This window comes from Corvus kubaryi, unplaced genomic scaffold (assembly GCF_017639235.1).
Source record: "Corvus kubaryi isolate FWS band 111438036 unplaced genomic scaffold, C.kubaryi_AGA036_p1.0 37392, whole genome shotgun sequence".
Classification (NCBI taxonomy): domain Eukaryota; kingdom Metazoa; phylum Chordata; class Aves; order Passeriformes; family Corvidae; genus Corvus; species Corvus kubaryi.
The window spans coordinates 2,438,152-2,456,857 of NW_024581131.1; the positions used below are offsets into that span (position 1 = coordinate 2,438,152).

General features: G+C 36.7%; 1 protein-coding gene across 10 annotated transcripts in view; it reads right to left on the minus strand.

The window, feature by feature from the left end:
* The window catches only part of SOX6 (SRY-box transcription factor 6), a 374,652-nt gene that overhangs the window by 206,111 nt on the left and 149,835 nt on the right, over nt 1–18,706 (minus strand). For all 10 annotated transcript variants that reach the window (XM_042038377.1, XM_042038378.1, XM_042038379.1 and 7 more), the window contains one exon: nt 11,089–11,299. In XM_042038377.1, coding sequence (XP_041894311.1) covers nt 11,089–11,299 — 211 coding nt within the window. The remainder of the gene's footprint in view (nt 1–11,088; nt 11,300–18,706) is intronic.

Below are 18,706 nucleotides of genomic sequence, written 5' to 3' on the forward strand. Positions count from 1 at the left end.
TTTTAACAAACCTCTGCCCGATGTGTTAGTTTTTGTTTCACTGTAAATATTTAAAAGTAATCTGCTTGTTACATACTTAAGATACGATAAGGACTGCTAAGACCTGCCCTGAGAAGCAGAGCTGTTTTAAATATTGAATATGCAGGTAAATTTTAAGATAGAGTAGAAAGAGGCGAATCCTGTCCTCATGCATATCCTGTAACACACACACAGCATAGCTATAAATGCAAGCAGAATTCATTCTTAAGGTGGTGTTACACTAAGAAATTCAGTACAGAGCCCGTAATGTTTTTGGTGCCACTGCAGGCTCTCTAAGCTGTAGTGTTCAGACTTCTTCCAGATGGGTGAAAGAGCCTGCTTGCTTCAACATTTTCAAACAAATAAAAGACAGAAGAGTATTCAAGATGGGGTTTTTTAGGTTCAGTGAAGATCATGATTTACCATAGAGGGTGATGTCACATCAAGTTCTTTAAGAAATGTGAGCAGGCAGCACTGCATTACAGCTTCATGTCAAAATATGGCAAATGGTTATGTAAAGCATTAAGTAAAGCAGTTAACAAAAAGGAAGATGAAAATAAACAGCCATTCATACATAGGGCACTGTGCCCAGGAACTCTGGGCACCTATGTAAGTAAAACTAAAAATATATTATGATTAATAAAAGAAAACAGCTATTAGATACATTCCAAAATGCTAGGCTGTAGAACAAGACATTTTGGCACAGCTTTACTGATTGGCAGCCCATGTTAAAGACCAACCCAAGACTGCAACAGAGTGAGCGCTGCTAGTCAGGACAGAGCAATGCTAACAGGAGCTCTCTGCAGATGTTTACACAGTACTTGCCCTCAAGACTATATTTAACAAGGACTATTGGCTTTTTTTTGAGGAATATCACAATCTGAACTTTACAAAAACACCAGCACTTCTTTATGTTATTAAAGCAGGACAGAAGAGGGTGGATTTTGACACATCAACAACTGCTTCGTTTTGGAGATCAGTGTGCCAATGAGCAAATAAGGAAGAAGCCTGGCTAGAAATACGAATTAGAAGGATTCTTCACAGTCCAAAATACACTTGTGAAGCACAGAAATATGTAGTCCAGAACACTGAATTGTGCTTTTATTCTTGGTTTTTGCTTTGTGCTCATCAGCTATGCACAAGGAAGTGAGAGCATAGGCACAGGGCTAAAATTCAAATTATGGCGATGAACAGGGCTCAGCCAGGGCCTGAGCAGAAGTTCAGGAAGTATCAGACTTTATCAAAATTAATTCCCTCTTGGCTTTAAAGGTACCAGCTCAGTCCTACAGTGCAGAGCTACTGGCCTTAAAATAAAACATGTTTGAGACGACACTTAGGGTTCTGTGCCCAGTTCTGGGCTCACCAGTACAAGAAAGACGTGGGACTGGAGGAAGTCCAGGAATGGGTCACACGGCAACCAAGTGACTGGAGCGTCTTGCACATGAAGAGGGGCTGAGAGCACTGTGAGTGTTTAGGCTGGAAAAGAGCAGCTTCCAGGGGATAATACATAAATATCTTATGGCAGGAGTAAACAAGACAGATTCATGCTCTTCTCAGTGGTGCCCAGTGACAGGCCCAGAGGCAAAGGGAACAAAAGGGAAAACAGAAAAGTCCCTTGAAACGTAAGAAAATCCTTGCTTATTGTAAAGATGACCAAACACTGAACAGGCTGAGGATTTTACAGCCTTGGAGATACTCAGAAATTGACAGGACACGGTTCTGAACAATCTGTTGTAGGTGATCCTGCCCTGTATGGAGAAACCTACCCTCATCAGCCACTCCATGATCCCATGGAACCAACAGCAAACCGAGTGCACGAGAGCACAGATCGACTGCCACTAAAATAAACACAGTAAGGCTCTTTCTCAGATTGGCTGATACACTCAAAACAAGAAAGCTGCTTTTAATGATGACATCCTAAATTTTATGATGCTGAACTGAGCAGTTCTTTGTAAAAAACAATAAATTCAAAAGCCAATTTCCTCCCTTACACTGCAAAAAGATTTTACACTTAGACCCTTACACTCTAGAAAGATTTCCAAATTTTTTAAGCTCCAATTCTTCCCATTGCAAATTTCAGTGAAAATAAAATTGTAAAAGAAAAAAAACTTAAATGAAGCAATATTTTAAATAGAAAAAAAATTAGCTAGTTTTTTTTTTCCTCTCTAATTCCTACTCATATTTAATAATACGCAAAAGCAACACTGACATTGAATGGATTTAGGCTCCCTGTTAAGAATATTTGTTTGGGGTTAATTAGCATGGCTGAAGACTAATCTTAATAATTGTTTGTTGCTTCCACTGGAGGCAGGTTTCCCTCACAAACGAAGTGGCATCTTGGAGTTTCAGACTGAAACACAGAGGTGAGAGTAGCAACTCTCTCCACTGGATGAACAAGACAGCCTGAGCATGCAGCTGCCTCGTGCAGCCAGGCAGCAAGTGCCTCTGTTTCTCCTGTGGCAACCAAATAAAGTTGTCAAAATTATTTTTAAATAAGGACAAAGTATCTAAACCAAATACTGTATAGAAAAATAAGGAATATATCAGCATTTAAAATGTATATGCTGCTGAGCATTTTTACTGTCATTTCTTTAAGAAAAGCAGATCTAATTAGCTGTATCTCCAAAGTGTGTACCTAGCATTTTTATTATGTATTATAACATTTTGCTTAGAGTTGACATTTTTATTCTGACAAGGACTGTCTGGAGAGCTCTCAATAAATAATACATTTACAATTTTCAGTAAATAAGCACTGGACACAAATCGTTATCCTTACTTACAGCTGCCCCTCTCTAATAGTGCTTTTACAAGTAAGGTGACTATTCAGTCTAATGCAATATTCTCAGTGCTGGGAAGATATTTTCATTCATTACCCCAGTCACAAGCACTTAAAGCACTTTTAGGCCCTGTTGCAAACCAGCAGGAATGGAAAAGATAGTAAGACCAACTAAAACTAAAGTCCATCACCAAAGAAATCTGAGGCCATTCACCCTCCAGGTCTTGGAAAATACAATGGGCATACGAGATCTGCCATGTTTGAGCCCCACTTTTCGCTTGTATCCTTACATTTACATTAGCAATTTTAGGAAGGGAAGTATCCCAGTCTAGTCCCTACTATTAACCTGATGACTACAAAAGGCATTTCAATTGCCATTTCAAAGCATGATCTGATCATAACGTTGTTTGTGTCGCAGAACATCAGAAACCACTGGAGTTTGAATTTATTTTTCTGTTGCCAAGATTGTGCAACTGAAGCAACTCTCCATATTTTTACAGCTATTTACTCACTTATACTCCCTACACCAGAGCTCACTGTCAGTTGTACCTATTCGTACTGATCTTGCCTTTTTTACTGCCCCTAGAAAAAAGCTGGCTTTTAAGATGTGTTTTTTTAATCATGCTTTCACAATACTAATAACATAAAAATAGTGTAAAGATAGCAGGTGTTTAACCATGTCTTAAAAGGAGATAAAAGTGTAGAGGAACATAGTGCAGAAAATTATATAGGATGGAAGCACTGGGACAATTTATCACACAATAAGAGATAAATTGTTTCTAACAATGGAGAACTTTAGAATTGAGGGGCACAGTGGGACGAACAAAAAAGTAAAAATGAGATTATCCCTGAAGGTGAGACGTTGGAAAACACATCTCTGGGGAGGAACTGACTGGAATGGTCAGATGATGGCAAAGAGAAGATTTCAGCCTTTATCATTACAATCTGTCCTGGTCTACAGCTTAAGTTCAGAGATAATGAGAACAGGTTCAAGGCACGTTTGTTCCAATGAAAAGGATTTTACTCATCTCACATATTTTAGATTGAATAAAGAAGTTTCTTCAACATAATATAAGAATCTCAAAATAATGAAAGAAAATACTGGCTCAAAAATAAAAAAATTGTCATGGCTAGAATGGATTTTCCAGCCTTCAGAATTGAATCCTGAATTTCAGACTCTTCCCCTATCAGGATCAACTCTGTTTGTGTCAGCAAAAGCAACAATCTTGTAGAGGTGCACAGGTACAAAGCTTCGAAAAGAGAACAACCTGCACTGGGAAACTGAACCTTCAGAAAAATAGAAGCTCCATAAAATCCCATGGATCCTACACCTAGGGGACTGTCTGATAGTAACCAAAGTGTATTTTTTCCTGACAGGTTCTCAAGTGACTATCATCAGACTCACCAGTTTCTTGTTGATGATCCTGAATAAGAACTAAGAGGGGACATGAAAACCTCTTAGCAAAAGAGATGGTCTAAGTAATCTATCAAGTTATTCGTGTAGATCTCATTCTCCATGATACCTATGTAAAAGTCTGGACTATTCTCCATTTGTGTGCCATGAATTAATTCCAGAACCAAGAAAAGTGAAGAGAAGCTTTCAAATGTAGCATGAGACATACTGAAAAGTGCTGAAAAATTCCTATATCCACACAGAACCTGTGAGTAATGATTAGATTCTCAAATGCTACAACACTGGGTAAGACTGTGGTGTAGGCAGCCAGATAAATACAAAGATGATGTGGAAAGATGATGATTTGTGCCAGTTTTCTAAAAAAAAAATTGAGATAGAATTTAATCACAAAATACTACTCTGAAAGATTCAAAGTATATAAGAGAGTGAATAATCAAAAATGCCTAAATTCTGACTCAGAATGATAAATAAAAACACAAAACAAAATATTAATGGCAAGACACAGTACAGTTACACAGACTGAGTCTCTCTTGCAAAAATATAAATTTCATTAAATGAAAGTATATGAATGGAATGAATTTCTAAAAGAAAAATCAAATACAACAGAGAGAAGGAAAATGGGTTGCATCTTCTTTTAGTTACCTGGAAAATAATCCTAGAAAACACTTCCTTTGTAGTAATGTTCCAAAAAAAAGGTCCAAAATTACTTTAACACATTAAGACATAGGAATTCACTGTAGACTTCAACAAATGAATCCTTTGAAATTTTATGATCTATGAAACTTCCATAAATAGAAGAATGTTTTTTCCAAAATGTATTGCAATGGAAAAGAATATATTGCAATGGAAAAGAGTGACCAAAATTATTTTACCAAGATAATTGGAATTTAAAAAACAAACACAAAACAAAAAAAAGAAAAACCACAGTCAAAAAGAGAGAAATAATAAGTTGCTAATAAGTTGCATTTAATTACATGGTAGGGAGGTAAATAATTGAAGAAAGCAGCAATTTAGGAAAATGTGCTTCATATCTCTCCTTTAACTTGATCTGAGTCATCTATTTATTTTCTGGACATTTGGGATTTTGTGTTTTTATTTTGGAAGCAAGTGTAGAGTTTAGAACAGAAATTCTCTTTCTTAGATGCCACTATATACGGCTTCCTACAAAAAGCAAATAAAAGATAAGTATTCAAATAACAATATGTATAACTGATTCTGAATTTTCTTAGCAAAAGTGATTTCTAAGAAAAAAAAGGGAAACACAATGAGGGTGGTACCAAGCAGGTATGGTAGGGTTTTTCAAAGGTGATGAAAGGATTTTGAGGAAGATGGGCTTTTTCATATCCAAAAAGAAAAGCCAGTGACCATTTGAAAATTTCATAGATATCACAAAGAATAGAACAGCAGTAATAAGTCATTTTTATTGATTGCTCTGGGTAATCTTAATACCAAAACCCAGTAACATTTTTGAAGCCTTGAAACAGGACAAAATATCTGGATCCATTAAAGAAAAAGAAGAACAAGGGTCTGTAAATACCAAGTGTATGAGGATAGCCAGGGATCATGCCTTCATCAGTGGAAAATGTGGGTATCCAGCACACCACAAGACAGATAACTTGAATTAAATCTCTGCAAAAAATCTGAAAAGCATTTAAAAATATTCACTGACCACAAATGGTCAGCAGCTCACTTCTAGGACTCATCCACCAAAGAGAGCTCCTGACATGTAATGGCCTCAAAGGTTATGCTTAAAACTATACTAAAAAACAAGTATACACATCTGAAATCTCTCCGTTCTCAGCTGTGGCAGGCTTAAAACAAAGAATACAAAATGGAAGCTCTCCATTCATTTAATACAATATAATACACACAGACTCTCAAAAAAAGAACACAAAACAACCATAACAAAAAAAACCCAAACAAAACCTAAAAAAGAAAAAATTGCAACCAAAATGGTTTTGCCAATGTGGACTTCTAAAACACAGTATGTGAAAGTTTAAGTTTTTTTACTTCCCAATGAAATTAGCAGGAAATTTGTAGATTTGTGTGTGAAATATTTCAGTAGACTGTCCTTACTGGAATGATAGAAAATTTTATTAGGGAAGTGTTAATCTATTTTAAGTCAAAATAACAGAAAGTGTTCAATTATTATTAACACATGAAGCTGGAGAAAAAAATAACAAAACACAAAATCAGAAAAACCACCACTACTGACTAATGTAGTAAGATTTTTCCCTACTGCATATAGAATTAATAATACATGTGAACCCTTAATTTTTAATTTAGATATCCACCCACATATCCACCCATAGAGAGAGAGTACAAACAGGTGCACATGACAGAGAATAGATGGAAATTCGTGAATATACTACCCTTTATATAGATGTTCATTATAATCCACCATGCATACACAGAAATCTTTGATCTCTGAATGTTCAACTATGGTCTTCAAGGAGGAAACAAGAATGGGAAGCACTTTATAAAAAGCTTGTGCTAGAATTGTGAACCAAGCTTGGTTGAAAAATGATACTGTATACATTGCTCAGAATCAAGGTCAAAAGTGAATTAGGAATCCAGGCCCTGAGTAATGAGGGCTTAGCACTCAGCAGAAATGACATGCCCAGTTTCCAGCTCAGAAGTGCCAGCTGACCTGCCAACCTAGCATTCCAGATCTGAAAGGGGGAAATCTGCTCTCCTCGCTACAGACAAGATGTGTACTACTAATTATTGCTCCTAGAGGCTTATGATGAAGTACAGTAGGATAGTTGTCTGGAAGCCAATTCTCAGCATAGAATTCAGGCAGCCCAGGCTGTAAATCTGTCTCGCAAAAGTAACATAAGCAATATTCAGAAAGAAAAGTCTTTTACTTAAAGGGGATAGAAAAGGAAAGAAGCAGTTGGACCATACTGTCTAATATAAACTCCTCGTTTTGAGCTTTGAAGAGCTTTAATACTTGATTTTACTGGAGGATACTTCCAAAGAAAAAAGCCAGTAAAACAATCCTTTGGCTCATAGAATAACTAAGATGAATATACTGAAGTCATCCAAGAGGCCCTAGAGTATAATGTTGTTGATTAAATTAGACACCTGTTCATTTCTGACCTCCTCTGTCTTATAAGAACACATGTCAGCAAAGTCTTTACATACTCAAATTAACTCTAAATATTTGTAGCATTCTTTTCTTTTTCAATTACAATTTTCTCATCAGTTTTCTCATTTCCAAATCATTACAAATTAAGACACAGGAGTGCTGTAATGTACAAAAAATGCAAATACTGGACCACGAAGTCAATAAAAAAAAGTGTTGTTTATCCTGTAATGTTGGTAATCTTTGTTCAGACTACAAATAAAGCTAAAAATATACCTAAGGTATATTCCTGTGTGAGGCAGCCGTGTTCCCACATCATACACAAGACATGACACTGGCTGAAGCACTATTATTAAAGAGAGATTAAAACAGCTGTACATTATGCTGAAGCACTCACTCTTCCCTTTACAAACAGACGGTCCTGGATTACAAGCAGCACTTGACCATTTAAATCACTACAACAACCAGATTTAACCAGCTGGGCCATATTCTCTTAGGCAATGCCTGTTGACCTCCTCAGCCACAGCTGCTCAGATGAAATTCTCATTAGACAACTTATTTTCAGGAGCCAAAGGACTCTGATTAAATATATCTATTTAGACACGATAAAGTCTTCCAGTATATATTTCTTTTCCAACGCCATGAGGTACAACAGAGACCACAAGTAGTATGTACAAGCATGACACCTGATATCTGAGTATACAGCACAAAGTATTTAAGTATTTGACCCCAACAGCCCGTATTTCTCAAATTCAGATGGACCAGAAAGTTACTATGTAACAAAATTAAGAGAGACTTTTCACTGTGCTGGTGTGGGGGTTAGATCTGATGACTGGAATTCTTGAGCTCTTTACTCCACTTTTAACTCTACAATTAACTTGACATATGACAGTGTGTTAGCCCAAATCCCACAGCTACATCAGTGGTCATGGAGGTCATCCCTATAAAAGAGGCTAACATGAACTATTACATTCTTTTAAAGGAGGCATTCAAGACTTAAAGCCCCACACCACAGTATACAGTAGAAACACAGGTCTTTTCCCCACGTCATTCATTAAACCAATTATATTATTCTCTCTATTTCTTAAAAACACAGCAGGTATTTTTCAATTTGGGTAAGCAATTTTGTGGCAGGGCAGGACTTAGTACACAATGAGCTCCTCAATTGTATTGGTTGCATACCATTTTAAGAAAAGAACTGCAGAGAAATATATTTTAAAGGATTTATATTAAAGAGCATCATGTGTAGTATGTGTGTGATCAGGCTTTTAATTAGGTTGTTTAAAAGACATTTTAAGAGGGCAATACAATTTCATAATCTCCGACCTCATTTCTCCAACTGACTGCACACTGTTAAAACAGTCTTAAAATAGTAATTATTTTTAAAACATTTTATTTTAATCAAACAAGCATGGAGAGTTTACTTTTTTTTTTTAATTCAGAGAAACCTCTGAATACTAAAATAAGTATTCTAATTTCTTCTAAGAATTTTGATATTCCTGGTCTACACAGAAGTTTAGAAAGATTGACATTCCTAAATGTAACATCCTGAAGCATTTCCAATCCTTCTATTAATAATTTTTCTATGTTAGTTTATATTGTATGAGCCAGATATCCATTAATTATTTTCTGTTAAACTTAAGTAGTTTTTTTTCCTACAGAACCTGCTGGATGAATTGAAAAGAACACAGAACTGTTAAAATCATCACAGAATGGCCTGGGTTGGAAGAGACCTTAAAGATCATCTAATTCCCACCCCACTGCTGTAGGAAGAGACACTTTTCTTCAGACCACGTTGCTCAGCTCTCCATCCAACCTGACCTTAAACACTTCCAGGGAGGCGTGTCCACAGCTTCTCTGGGCAACCTGTGCCAGAGCCTCACCACCCTCACAGCAAAGAATTGTCTCCTAGTATCTAATCTAAACCTAACCTAAACACGAAGATACAGTCAAATACCTTTGAACTTACACGCAGACTTTAGAATAGCTTTCCAGTATAATGTGGTCCATAAAAGGCAAGATTATTTTATAGATCAAAAATGACCTTTATTTCACAGCTGGTGAGAACACATGGTGTGGAAGGCTCTGACTCAGAGAGAGGGATCTCTCTGCTCTGCACTCTTAAAACAACCAGTGTATACTAACACAGGGGAAGTGCAGAAAATTCTTGAGAAGCCATACAAAAATAAGCTATGAAATGCTTGAATCCCTACAGATAGATACAATATTTAAACTTTTTGATGCACATTTTTATTAGCTCACCATCCAGGACACTCATGGAAAAGCCTTTGCTGTGGTGTCAATATAATCAACAGCAACTTGTGCACTCCCGCAGCAAAGTACGAGCCAAGACCTTTGATTAGTATGGGGTGTCGAACGACTGCTACTGACTGCAGAAAACAACTTTGCCAAAGTAATATTTAAAATAGTTTTCCTAGCCTAACCACCAAATCTAAGAAAGCAATTTTTAAAAGAGTGATCTTTACAGCTGAAAACAGACAGATGGTAGTAAAGAATCTGGGACATTCTCTCTTTAGAGATGTTTCACCAGCTTCAGAAAGGACACCTATAGAACATACTGGCATTTAACAATTATGCCAAGAAATTTGGAAGCCTACTTCCATTACAACATGATTTTATCCCATATTTAAACATATTATTGTATCAGCTTCAATTTTAATTGGAATCTGCATTGCTACATGGAGCCAAAGGAACTTAAAGTGCACTGTTTGAAGTGCACTGTGACCATACCATGAAATTGAGGAGTCAAAATAATTCTGAACTCATTCATATTTCAAAGAAAAAAATGAATCACAAAGTTCTACTGCCTTGTGGGTCTGCTACATTATAAATATTCTTCCTGGGTTATTTTTAATGCCACAAAACAGAACTGGTAAAATATCTAAGAGAATCTACACAGATGCCTCCACACCTGTTTTTCTATTTCAGAGCCTCCTGCTCTCACAACTTCCCTGATTCAAACTCATGTATGAGCTCACAGACTAGAAGGTATTGTTGCAGAACCAAGTGAGACTTCATTCTACTTAGCGTGGGGAGAAATTTTCATGGTGGGCCCTGACTGTGTGCACACATACACCAATAAACTCACTCTCCAATATTTTTTGTTTCCTACCATGGCCAAAATCTTAGCAAAATCAATGAAAGTATCTGAGTAAGGACTAGCCACATAAACTGCCTCAGCACTCAAAGATTTGTCCTCATTTTTATCTCTGTTTTAATACTTGTAACAATATCTGAAGAGACTGTTGAAAAAACAAAAGGCATTTCTTCCTCTGTAATTCTATCTAAATAGGTCAGAACTATGTACTTTTACACTTAAAACTGTTTCCCATTCTCCTAGTTACAGATGCTGGGTCATTCAAGATGAGAATTTCTAAGGCAAAACAAACCAGCTCATGTTTTATCCATTCTTATTGTTAAAAATAAACATTTATCTTTTAAAAGAAAAACAAATACAATTGAAGAATATCCCTCACAACTCTAAAGCCAGTTAAGAATTCATCATAACCTAAGATGTAAGAGTTGAGTTTTCACCAAATCCAACATTCTCGCTTTGACTCACAACCAAGACAATTTTAAAAGTTTTTAAAAACTGGCATATTTGTCAAAAATCCCTAATGGATCTCAAACTACCATTGCCATGGAAACTTTATCCTAGCCTTTGCCAGTTACTCAGTTTTATGGCTCTTGATACCCCACACATCCTTTATGCCATAAAAATTACAGGATCGAGGGGTAGGGGGAACTGTATCACTCTTATCCAATGCATACCTTCTTGCTCAGTCCTGGTCATTTCTTCTAGTTTCTTCTGCTTCAGTGTGTCCACCACATCTGCTAGGCTTCCTTTGCGGCGCTCCGGCGTTCCAAAATTAACACTGGTCATTAGCTCGCTGCGGTCACGACCTCCTTCGTCGGGCTTGTTTGGTGAGGTAGAGGTATTTCGGAAGGAATATAGGGAACATAACTTATTACTCTCTGACTCCTGCAAAGAAACAAAACAATGTCAAAACAGGCAGGTAAAAGCTGAAAGCATTATTTCTTAGTCTGTAATACTAACAACCCTACATGTATCCTCCAGTTTCTAAAATGAGAATCATGATTTGAATTTCTTCATGCCAGTGTTTTACATGGGCACTTTTGTCCTTAAGTCCAGTTCTCTCCATGTTTCTAACATTCATACTTCATGCCTGAGATAATCTTCATCAAGGATTTCCCTTGTCAGGAACAAGCCACTTCAACAATTTTTAACTAATAATGTGTTAAGCTTTTACAGTTCTCTTTAGCTCCTTAACTAAGGACAATACATGTAGCACTCAGGAAGAAAGTACAGGCAAGGACAAATTATTCCTGGATAAAGCCTCAGCTAATGGAAAACAACATAACTTTAAAACCAGAGAAAGCGTTAGGCCAACAATGACTGAGGAGCAAGGAATCTACTTCACAGTTAAATAAGGCTTATGGTATGTGTCTATCCATGCTCTTTATCCAGTCTATCCATACTGCCCTGTAAATTAAATTTAAATTTTTCTTAAGGAATGAAGGTTACAATGCCTCTAATAAAGAAAATGAAAATTATTTTCAGGCCAACATAGGCAAGAATGAGCAAGAAAATGGGGTTATGACAGAACAAGTCATGTGCCAACACATAGGTAGGAAGACATGTATCAGAGGTGTTATACAGTCAAAAACATAGAAATAAAAAAGGGTTCATTCTCCTCTGTCAATTGATAGAGCTTATTTGAGCAAAAATTTAAAAAAAAAAAAAGGCATCACAAAGCAATGAGTAATGACGATTCTCCTCAATTTTGTGATATCACCCAACAGCGGAGCCTTTCCTGAACTTCTCTGGCTCAGACTTGTCATTCCCCCAGTCATACTTGCAACATTCACGGCATCTCTGCTTTCACAATTTCAGCTAAAAAGAGAAGAAGGTCTTGGATTTGTCCTCAAAAACTCAACCACAAGAATTTCTCGCACAATTCCCTTTCCAAAATTACTCTTCTATTTTAATTTTTAATAATGCCAGGCTAGGACTGCTGAACATTTGGGGTTAAAAAGTACTGATTTTTTTGTTTGTTTCTTTACAGTTTGCCTAGAAATGTTAGTGTGTATATTAGATTTCATGAAACATACTCTGTTTAAAATTAAAAAGCAATAATAGTGACAATACATTTAAAAATTAAGAGATGAATTAATAGTCTTTTCAAAAACTATTCTCGCAATGCATAGTGTTCCCCATACCAATGGTATTCCTGCTACTTTATGAACTGAAAATACCCATTTTCAGAGCGCTGAAGAAACTTGTGTTCTGAAGAAAGGCTAGGAAGCATTAGCCATCAGCAACAACACTGGAAGAGATTAAGAAGTATCTGTGCAATGTAGCAGGAGGAGCAATACCAACAGTGAGCAAGCCGGGTGACTTGGGGCTGGGGACAGTGCAGGAGGAGGAGGTGACACATCTTCAAGCACAGCAGTCTGTGATCAGCACAGCACTGTTACAGTCACTGGAGAAGGAGGCAACACTTGCTAGGGATGTTGCAAATGTATTTATTCACTAAGATAGGAAATTAGGAGACACTATCTCATCCCAGTGCCAGCAGACCATCATCAACGCAGAAGGAGCGACAGAGGCTTTGCAGGCACAAACAGAAAGAGAGGTGACGTGGAATAAAAATTTTATCTTTGTTTTTTCAGCAAACAAACGTTAACGAATTTTTCATTCCATCCATTTGTATTCACTGAAGAATCAAACATCACAGAGAACAATATCTTAGACCAGGTATAGGGATGAACTTATTTAGCTGCCTTTAAAATGTAAAGCTTTCATGTATTTTATTGTTTCTGAAAACTACTTTGTATTTTTCTTAAAACTAGGTCTTACAATTGCAATTAAAAGAGCATCTTCTAATATTTTTCAAATGTAAAGCCTGAATTTCTATAATCCCTTTCCCAGTGAAGAATTAATACTACATACTTCGGCACTTTCACCCTTGAGGGTGACAGTATAAGAGCAACTTAGTAATTTTAAAGGAGTTTTTTCTCCAGAGAGCAATATCCTCTTACGGTACATGAAGCACACCCATCAGGCTCAATGCAGGGGTTTTCATGCTCCCAGCAAGGAACACTAAATCTATTGTTTAGGCCGGAAACAAGAAGATAAGGCAAATCTGTGGAGCAAGTAGGAATAACGGAATGTTCTTCCTCCTGATAACCCCTCCTGTTCCTCGTCTGGTTCCTCTACATGGTCCAGCACAATGTTCCCTTGCTGTAATGAAAGACTCCCCTAGTCCTGCCTCCATCATGCAGCACATTCACCCTTCCTTTTCTTGCCCAAAAGACTGCAATAGCCACAACGGAGATGAGACAAGTTTAAACTCCACAAAAATGATGCAGATTTAAAGAATGCAGGCAGAATGACTGCCTTTGCAGGTTTTTCCAATTAATAAACTATTTTATATTGCCAGTTTTGTGGACAATTAAAATCTAGAAAAAAAATAAAATAAAAAATGCATTTGCAATATTTCTAGTTTTGTTAAGGCCTACAGCAGGTAGAGCAGGTTTTATTGACCTCACAGTAATGGCTAACTAGATAGACCAAAACACAAGTGGAGTATTCCTGTTATTTTTTTCTCTAGAATGCTGATTCAACTTTATTTGAAGAGAAGTTGCTACTGCAGCATTCAGCTTGTTGAAAATGAAATAAATGGTGCAGCATATTTATGAAGGATTTTAATTTTCATGACGGACCCTATAACCTTTTGCAGACCATTTGTCATGGCATGTCAGGTTTGTCCCAGCGCCTCACCCCCTGCAAGACCAAAAGTGCAATTATCACATACATCTGATGCAGACCTGGCTATCAAAAATTAGTTTGCATTGACATGCACAAGCAGCACACAAAGACCCTCCTAATACATCCTTGTGGCCCAGGCATCCTCTGAAAATAGTCTAGTGGATCTTGTGTGTTGTCTGAAACTAGGGATATCACCTCTGCAAGTTGTTTGTTAGTCCTCTTGCTCTAATGCATAAAGTACTCTCCCTAGAAAGTCTGGAGTTCAGAGGGAAAAGGACCACCACTAAACTAGTACAAGCCTGTGAATTCATGGTTAGGAAAGGAGAAGCTGGTCCTTTTGAATATGGAACAATTCAATAAAGACATCTCTTATCCTTAATAAGTTTTTGAAGCCACCTTTTACAGAATGAGAAATTCCCACTTTGTTTGACCTGAAGAGAGAAAAGAAAGGATGCTATTAAGGGTTTTTCTCATGTATTTTCCAAGACCATGGAAGAGGAGGTAGAGACAAGTGCCTAGCCAAGATCAATTCAAATGTTTTCATTTCGCAAAATCCAAATGAGAAGTCCATCAGCACTGATGAAAATTCTCCATGAAAGTCAAATTTCTCAGCATCTCTGATTAAAAAAAAGAAAACGAATAATAGAGTATGACTGATATGAGTATCCACTTCATGTATGTGGACACAATCTGGTCCCCAAATTCACCCAGTAGCTCCATAATACACTAGACAAGTGACACATCCCTGAATTCTCAGGTTTAAAATTCATATATTTCTGTAAAGTATTTAAGTCTAAACTTGAAATAATGTCTTCAACACGTGACATTTCCCTTTGAAAGGCGCATTTTTCAAGGTGTGCTATTCTTACCAATTTCAGTGATTTCCAGGTAAGGAGGGGGAAAATACGGAAAATATAAGCAGATAAATAGCAAACATTTAGCCTATGGATAAAAGATTTAACACAGGGCATGCTTCTTCAGGATCCCACTCTGTCTTTGCTGGATTTATAAAACTATCCTCCCACTTACACACTAGTACTGGATAAACATAGAACTGTTTATGTCTGCACCAGAATGCTCAAGGGGATATCTGTCCACCACAATGGAGGCATTTCCAGATAGGCTTCCAACATTTGGCAAACCATAAAATTTGAAGACAGCACATTAAAGAAAAAGAGAACAAATCTGAATGTTTAAACAACATGTACAATGATTTTGTCTCTTAATTTTTCCTCTGTCAGAAAAAAATGCTTTAAGTTGTAAAGGTATGTATTTGCAGAGATGACTAAGCCAGAAACTCTTACTGCCCAACACCTGAAGAGAGAAACTCAGTCTAGAACCACTATTAAAGCTGCTTACTATTCAGCAGGGGCAAAACTGAGTCTATTTTTGAAATGCTGGGGTTTCATATCAAGGTAAATAAATGGCATTTTTCCTGTCTACATTTTCTTGCCAGCCCATTAGCACAGACCAAATTTTATTACTGATCATTCAACCCACAGCAGTTAGTGTTTTGACAAAATGCTATTATTATAACAGCTTAAATACCTATATACAGACACTAAAATTTAAGGATTAAGTTCCAAGCTGAAAAAAACAGAGAAAAATAAATAAATGCACAAAAGACCAAAAACCAGAAATTAGTGGGGCATGGACACTAAAACACTATGGATGACTCATTCGGGGATAGATAGCCCATGCATGAAATCATACTTTACTTTCACTAAAACTTCCACCTTACTCATATTTGTCAATTGTAAAACAACATGAAGAGTTCCAGCACAATATGGGAAAAGCTTTCCTAAGTCTATCCTTGGCATTTTTCATGTTGGAGGGAAAGTATACTTGAACCAACCTCAAATTTTCTTGGAATATATGTGATCTGACAACAGTTTCCTTAGTCTTATCAGCTTTCCAGGCTGCCTGGTGTAAACAAGTGACCTGTTGGCCATTTCTTTCAGAGTTGTTTTGAATGGCTCAAGTAAAGCTTTGGTAATGGCAGGAACAATTCTGACAATTACAAACAGCTTGGTAAAAATAAAGACAGGGACTCTGCGACTACACACATGGTATTTTCTTCACACAATTCCTTTAAAACTGTTACACTAAGATAATATGTAAAGGTAGTTCATGAGGCCTCTTGCTCTGAGAAAATTATTTTTTAGCAAGTACATTCACTAAATTTCACAAGTTACATTCTTCAAAAAGATAGCTAATGGTTTCTGTACAAAGAAAGGAAAATCCTTATAGTTTCTTAAGTGTTTCTACTGAAAAGGGATTGAGCAAATAATAATAATTTTCCTGTTAGTGTAAAAAAAATTTTCTTGTGCATTTAGATTCTAACAGCTTAATTAACTCATTTTCCATCAGAACTCCCACTGGTTTTAACAGGATAAATGAGGAAGTACTGCCGGAAGTGATGAAAATAAAGGTATTGGTAGTTGACCCAGTACTTCTCATACTGGGAAGGTAATATTTATAGCAACACCTGCAAGCTGAATCATGAGCCAACTTGGTCACCTTTTATGAAGTCTTTTCACTTCCAAAATAGAGCAAACAGACACAAAATTAGAGTTTTGTTGGTGAAAGATTACAGGCTAAAAAGAAAATTCAATATTCTTGCTCCTTCCTCCAAACGGCCAAAGCACAAAATATGGAGGTCTGTATTTGAGGGTTGAGGTGCAACATCTTGGTTTGGGGACACCGCAATGACAAGTGGAGATCTGCCTTGGGACAGACCTCTCTTTGGTATCCTCATAAGGGTTAGGGACAGACCAACAGCCTGGTGAACCAGATTCTCTGCTCAGCAGTCTTAAACGGGGGGAAGTGCACAGGGCTGCGGATTTTAATGGCACTATTTGTGTTTCACATAGGGAGGATGGATCCTCTGGAGCTCTCTGAAGGTAAGAAAATAGGAAACCTTGGGAAATGAAACTGAGGGCTGTACAAAATTGGGGTCACAGTGTTAGTTAGCAATTTAATAATAACTATGATCAACTTTGATTGAAAGTTGACGACTGCAATCCCACTTAATAGCCAGAGAGAAAACTGTTTCTGTAAGAGTTCAACTGAAATCACAGCATGAATGGCCAAGAAGTAGAAAGCAAATATTACTAACATAAAATGTGTTAGCTGAATTGCTTATTTCCATGTGGATGAGGCTTTTCTGTTATAAAGGGATATTTATCTGTCTCTGCATTGAATGGGACACATGTAAACACCCCAGGAAAGTTGGATATCCAGAGTGGTTTTGATTCCAAGTACTAGAGGCATGCTGGCACTTGGAACTAGTCTGGAGTTAACATATAATGAAAGCAAATGTTTACAAAATCATTTCCAATCACTACATTAAATATGGTTTCCCTTTTTGAGGAATTTAATTAAACAGAATTAAAATAAATTAAAAATCTAAGTGATCATTTCCAATTCTCATCTGATTAAGAAAAAAACACAAAAGTTTTATTAAGAAAGATTTATTTAAATCCAAGCCTTGAGAATGACTGCTATGAGCTATTGAGAGAACATAATTTGTTAAGTCTCAGCAAATTATGCTAGTGGGAGGGCAAATGGCAAGTAGTGGAATAAAGCCTCAAGTCTCTAACTCAGCATTTACTCCTATAAAACTTATACTGATTTCACTGCCAAAGTATAGGCTGAATACAATCTGTAAAGGGTTTGTATTTCATCTTTTATACACATTTAAAAACCTCAAGAAGGAACAACACAACAGTAAGGTCCAAGCCAAGAAATAATATGCTGAATTTAGAATTAAAAAAAAAAAGAAAATAACTTTAGATGAAAGGTTTAAAAACGAGATGTCATAATAATCTGGCATATATAATCCAAGTATGGTATTATGAAGAGGCCACTTCAAAACCAGCTGTCTGTTTGGAAGGAATAGGCAGGGGCTTTTTGTCTCATGTAAAATATGACCACTTAATTGCAGCAATCCCTTCCTACTCAGGCGTTGGAGCAAACCAGGTAAACCAACTTTGGGTACAGAGATTTCAGAAGGTTACAATTTTTAGGCCTTGTGATTTAAACCCTCCTCTTTACAAATGAGCAGCAATTTGAAACACGTTGACAGGCACTTTGCTCCTTTCCACAATGGAAAATCACCCCAAAATTTTAAAATACAATGACAAATCACTTCTATACGGCAATCAACTCACCCAAAAAGATATGCATAAACTCATGTGGGCTTTTGTAAGAGTTAGATGCTAAGGATTTCCTTAATTATCCAGATACCATATGTCCAAACTCCCAATGTTTAGGTTTGGTAATAAATCACAACAATATTGAGACTTTATGCCCTGTACTTTGGTTAAATGCTCATATTAAGGAAAAAGTAATGGACAGCCATTTACAAAATGAGTATTTAGACTTACATTTTCATCTAAACTGAAACTGAGGAAGCATTGTGATCAGTCCCAGCTGATCAGCACTGTTTACCTCTTGGGTAAATAAAGACACATATTTTGTGATGCATGCTTGTCAGAAGCTGCCAAATAAAACAAGGATTGTGTGGCTTGGATATTCCAGACCACTTTGTATATATCCAACTTCCCCCTATTAGGTCATCTTAATTGTCCAACT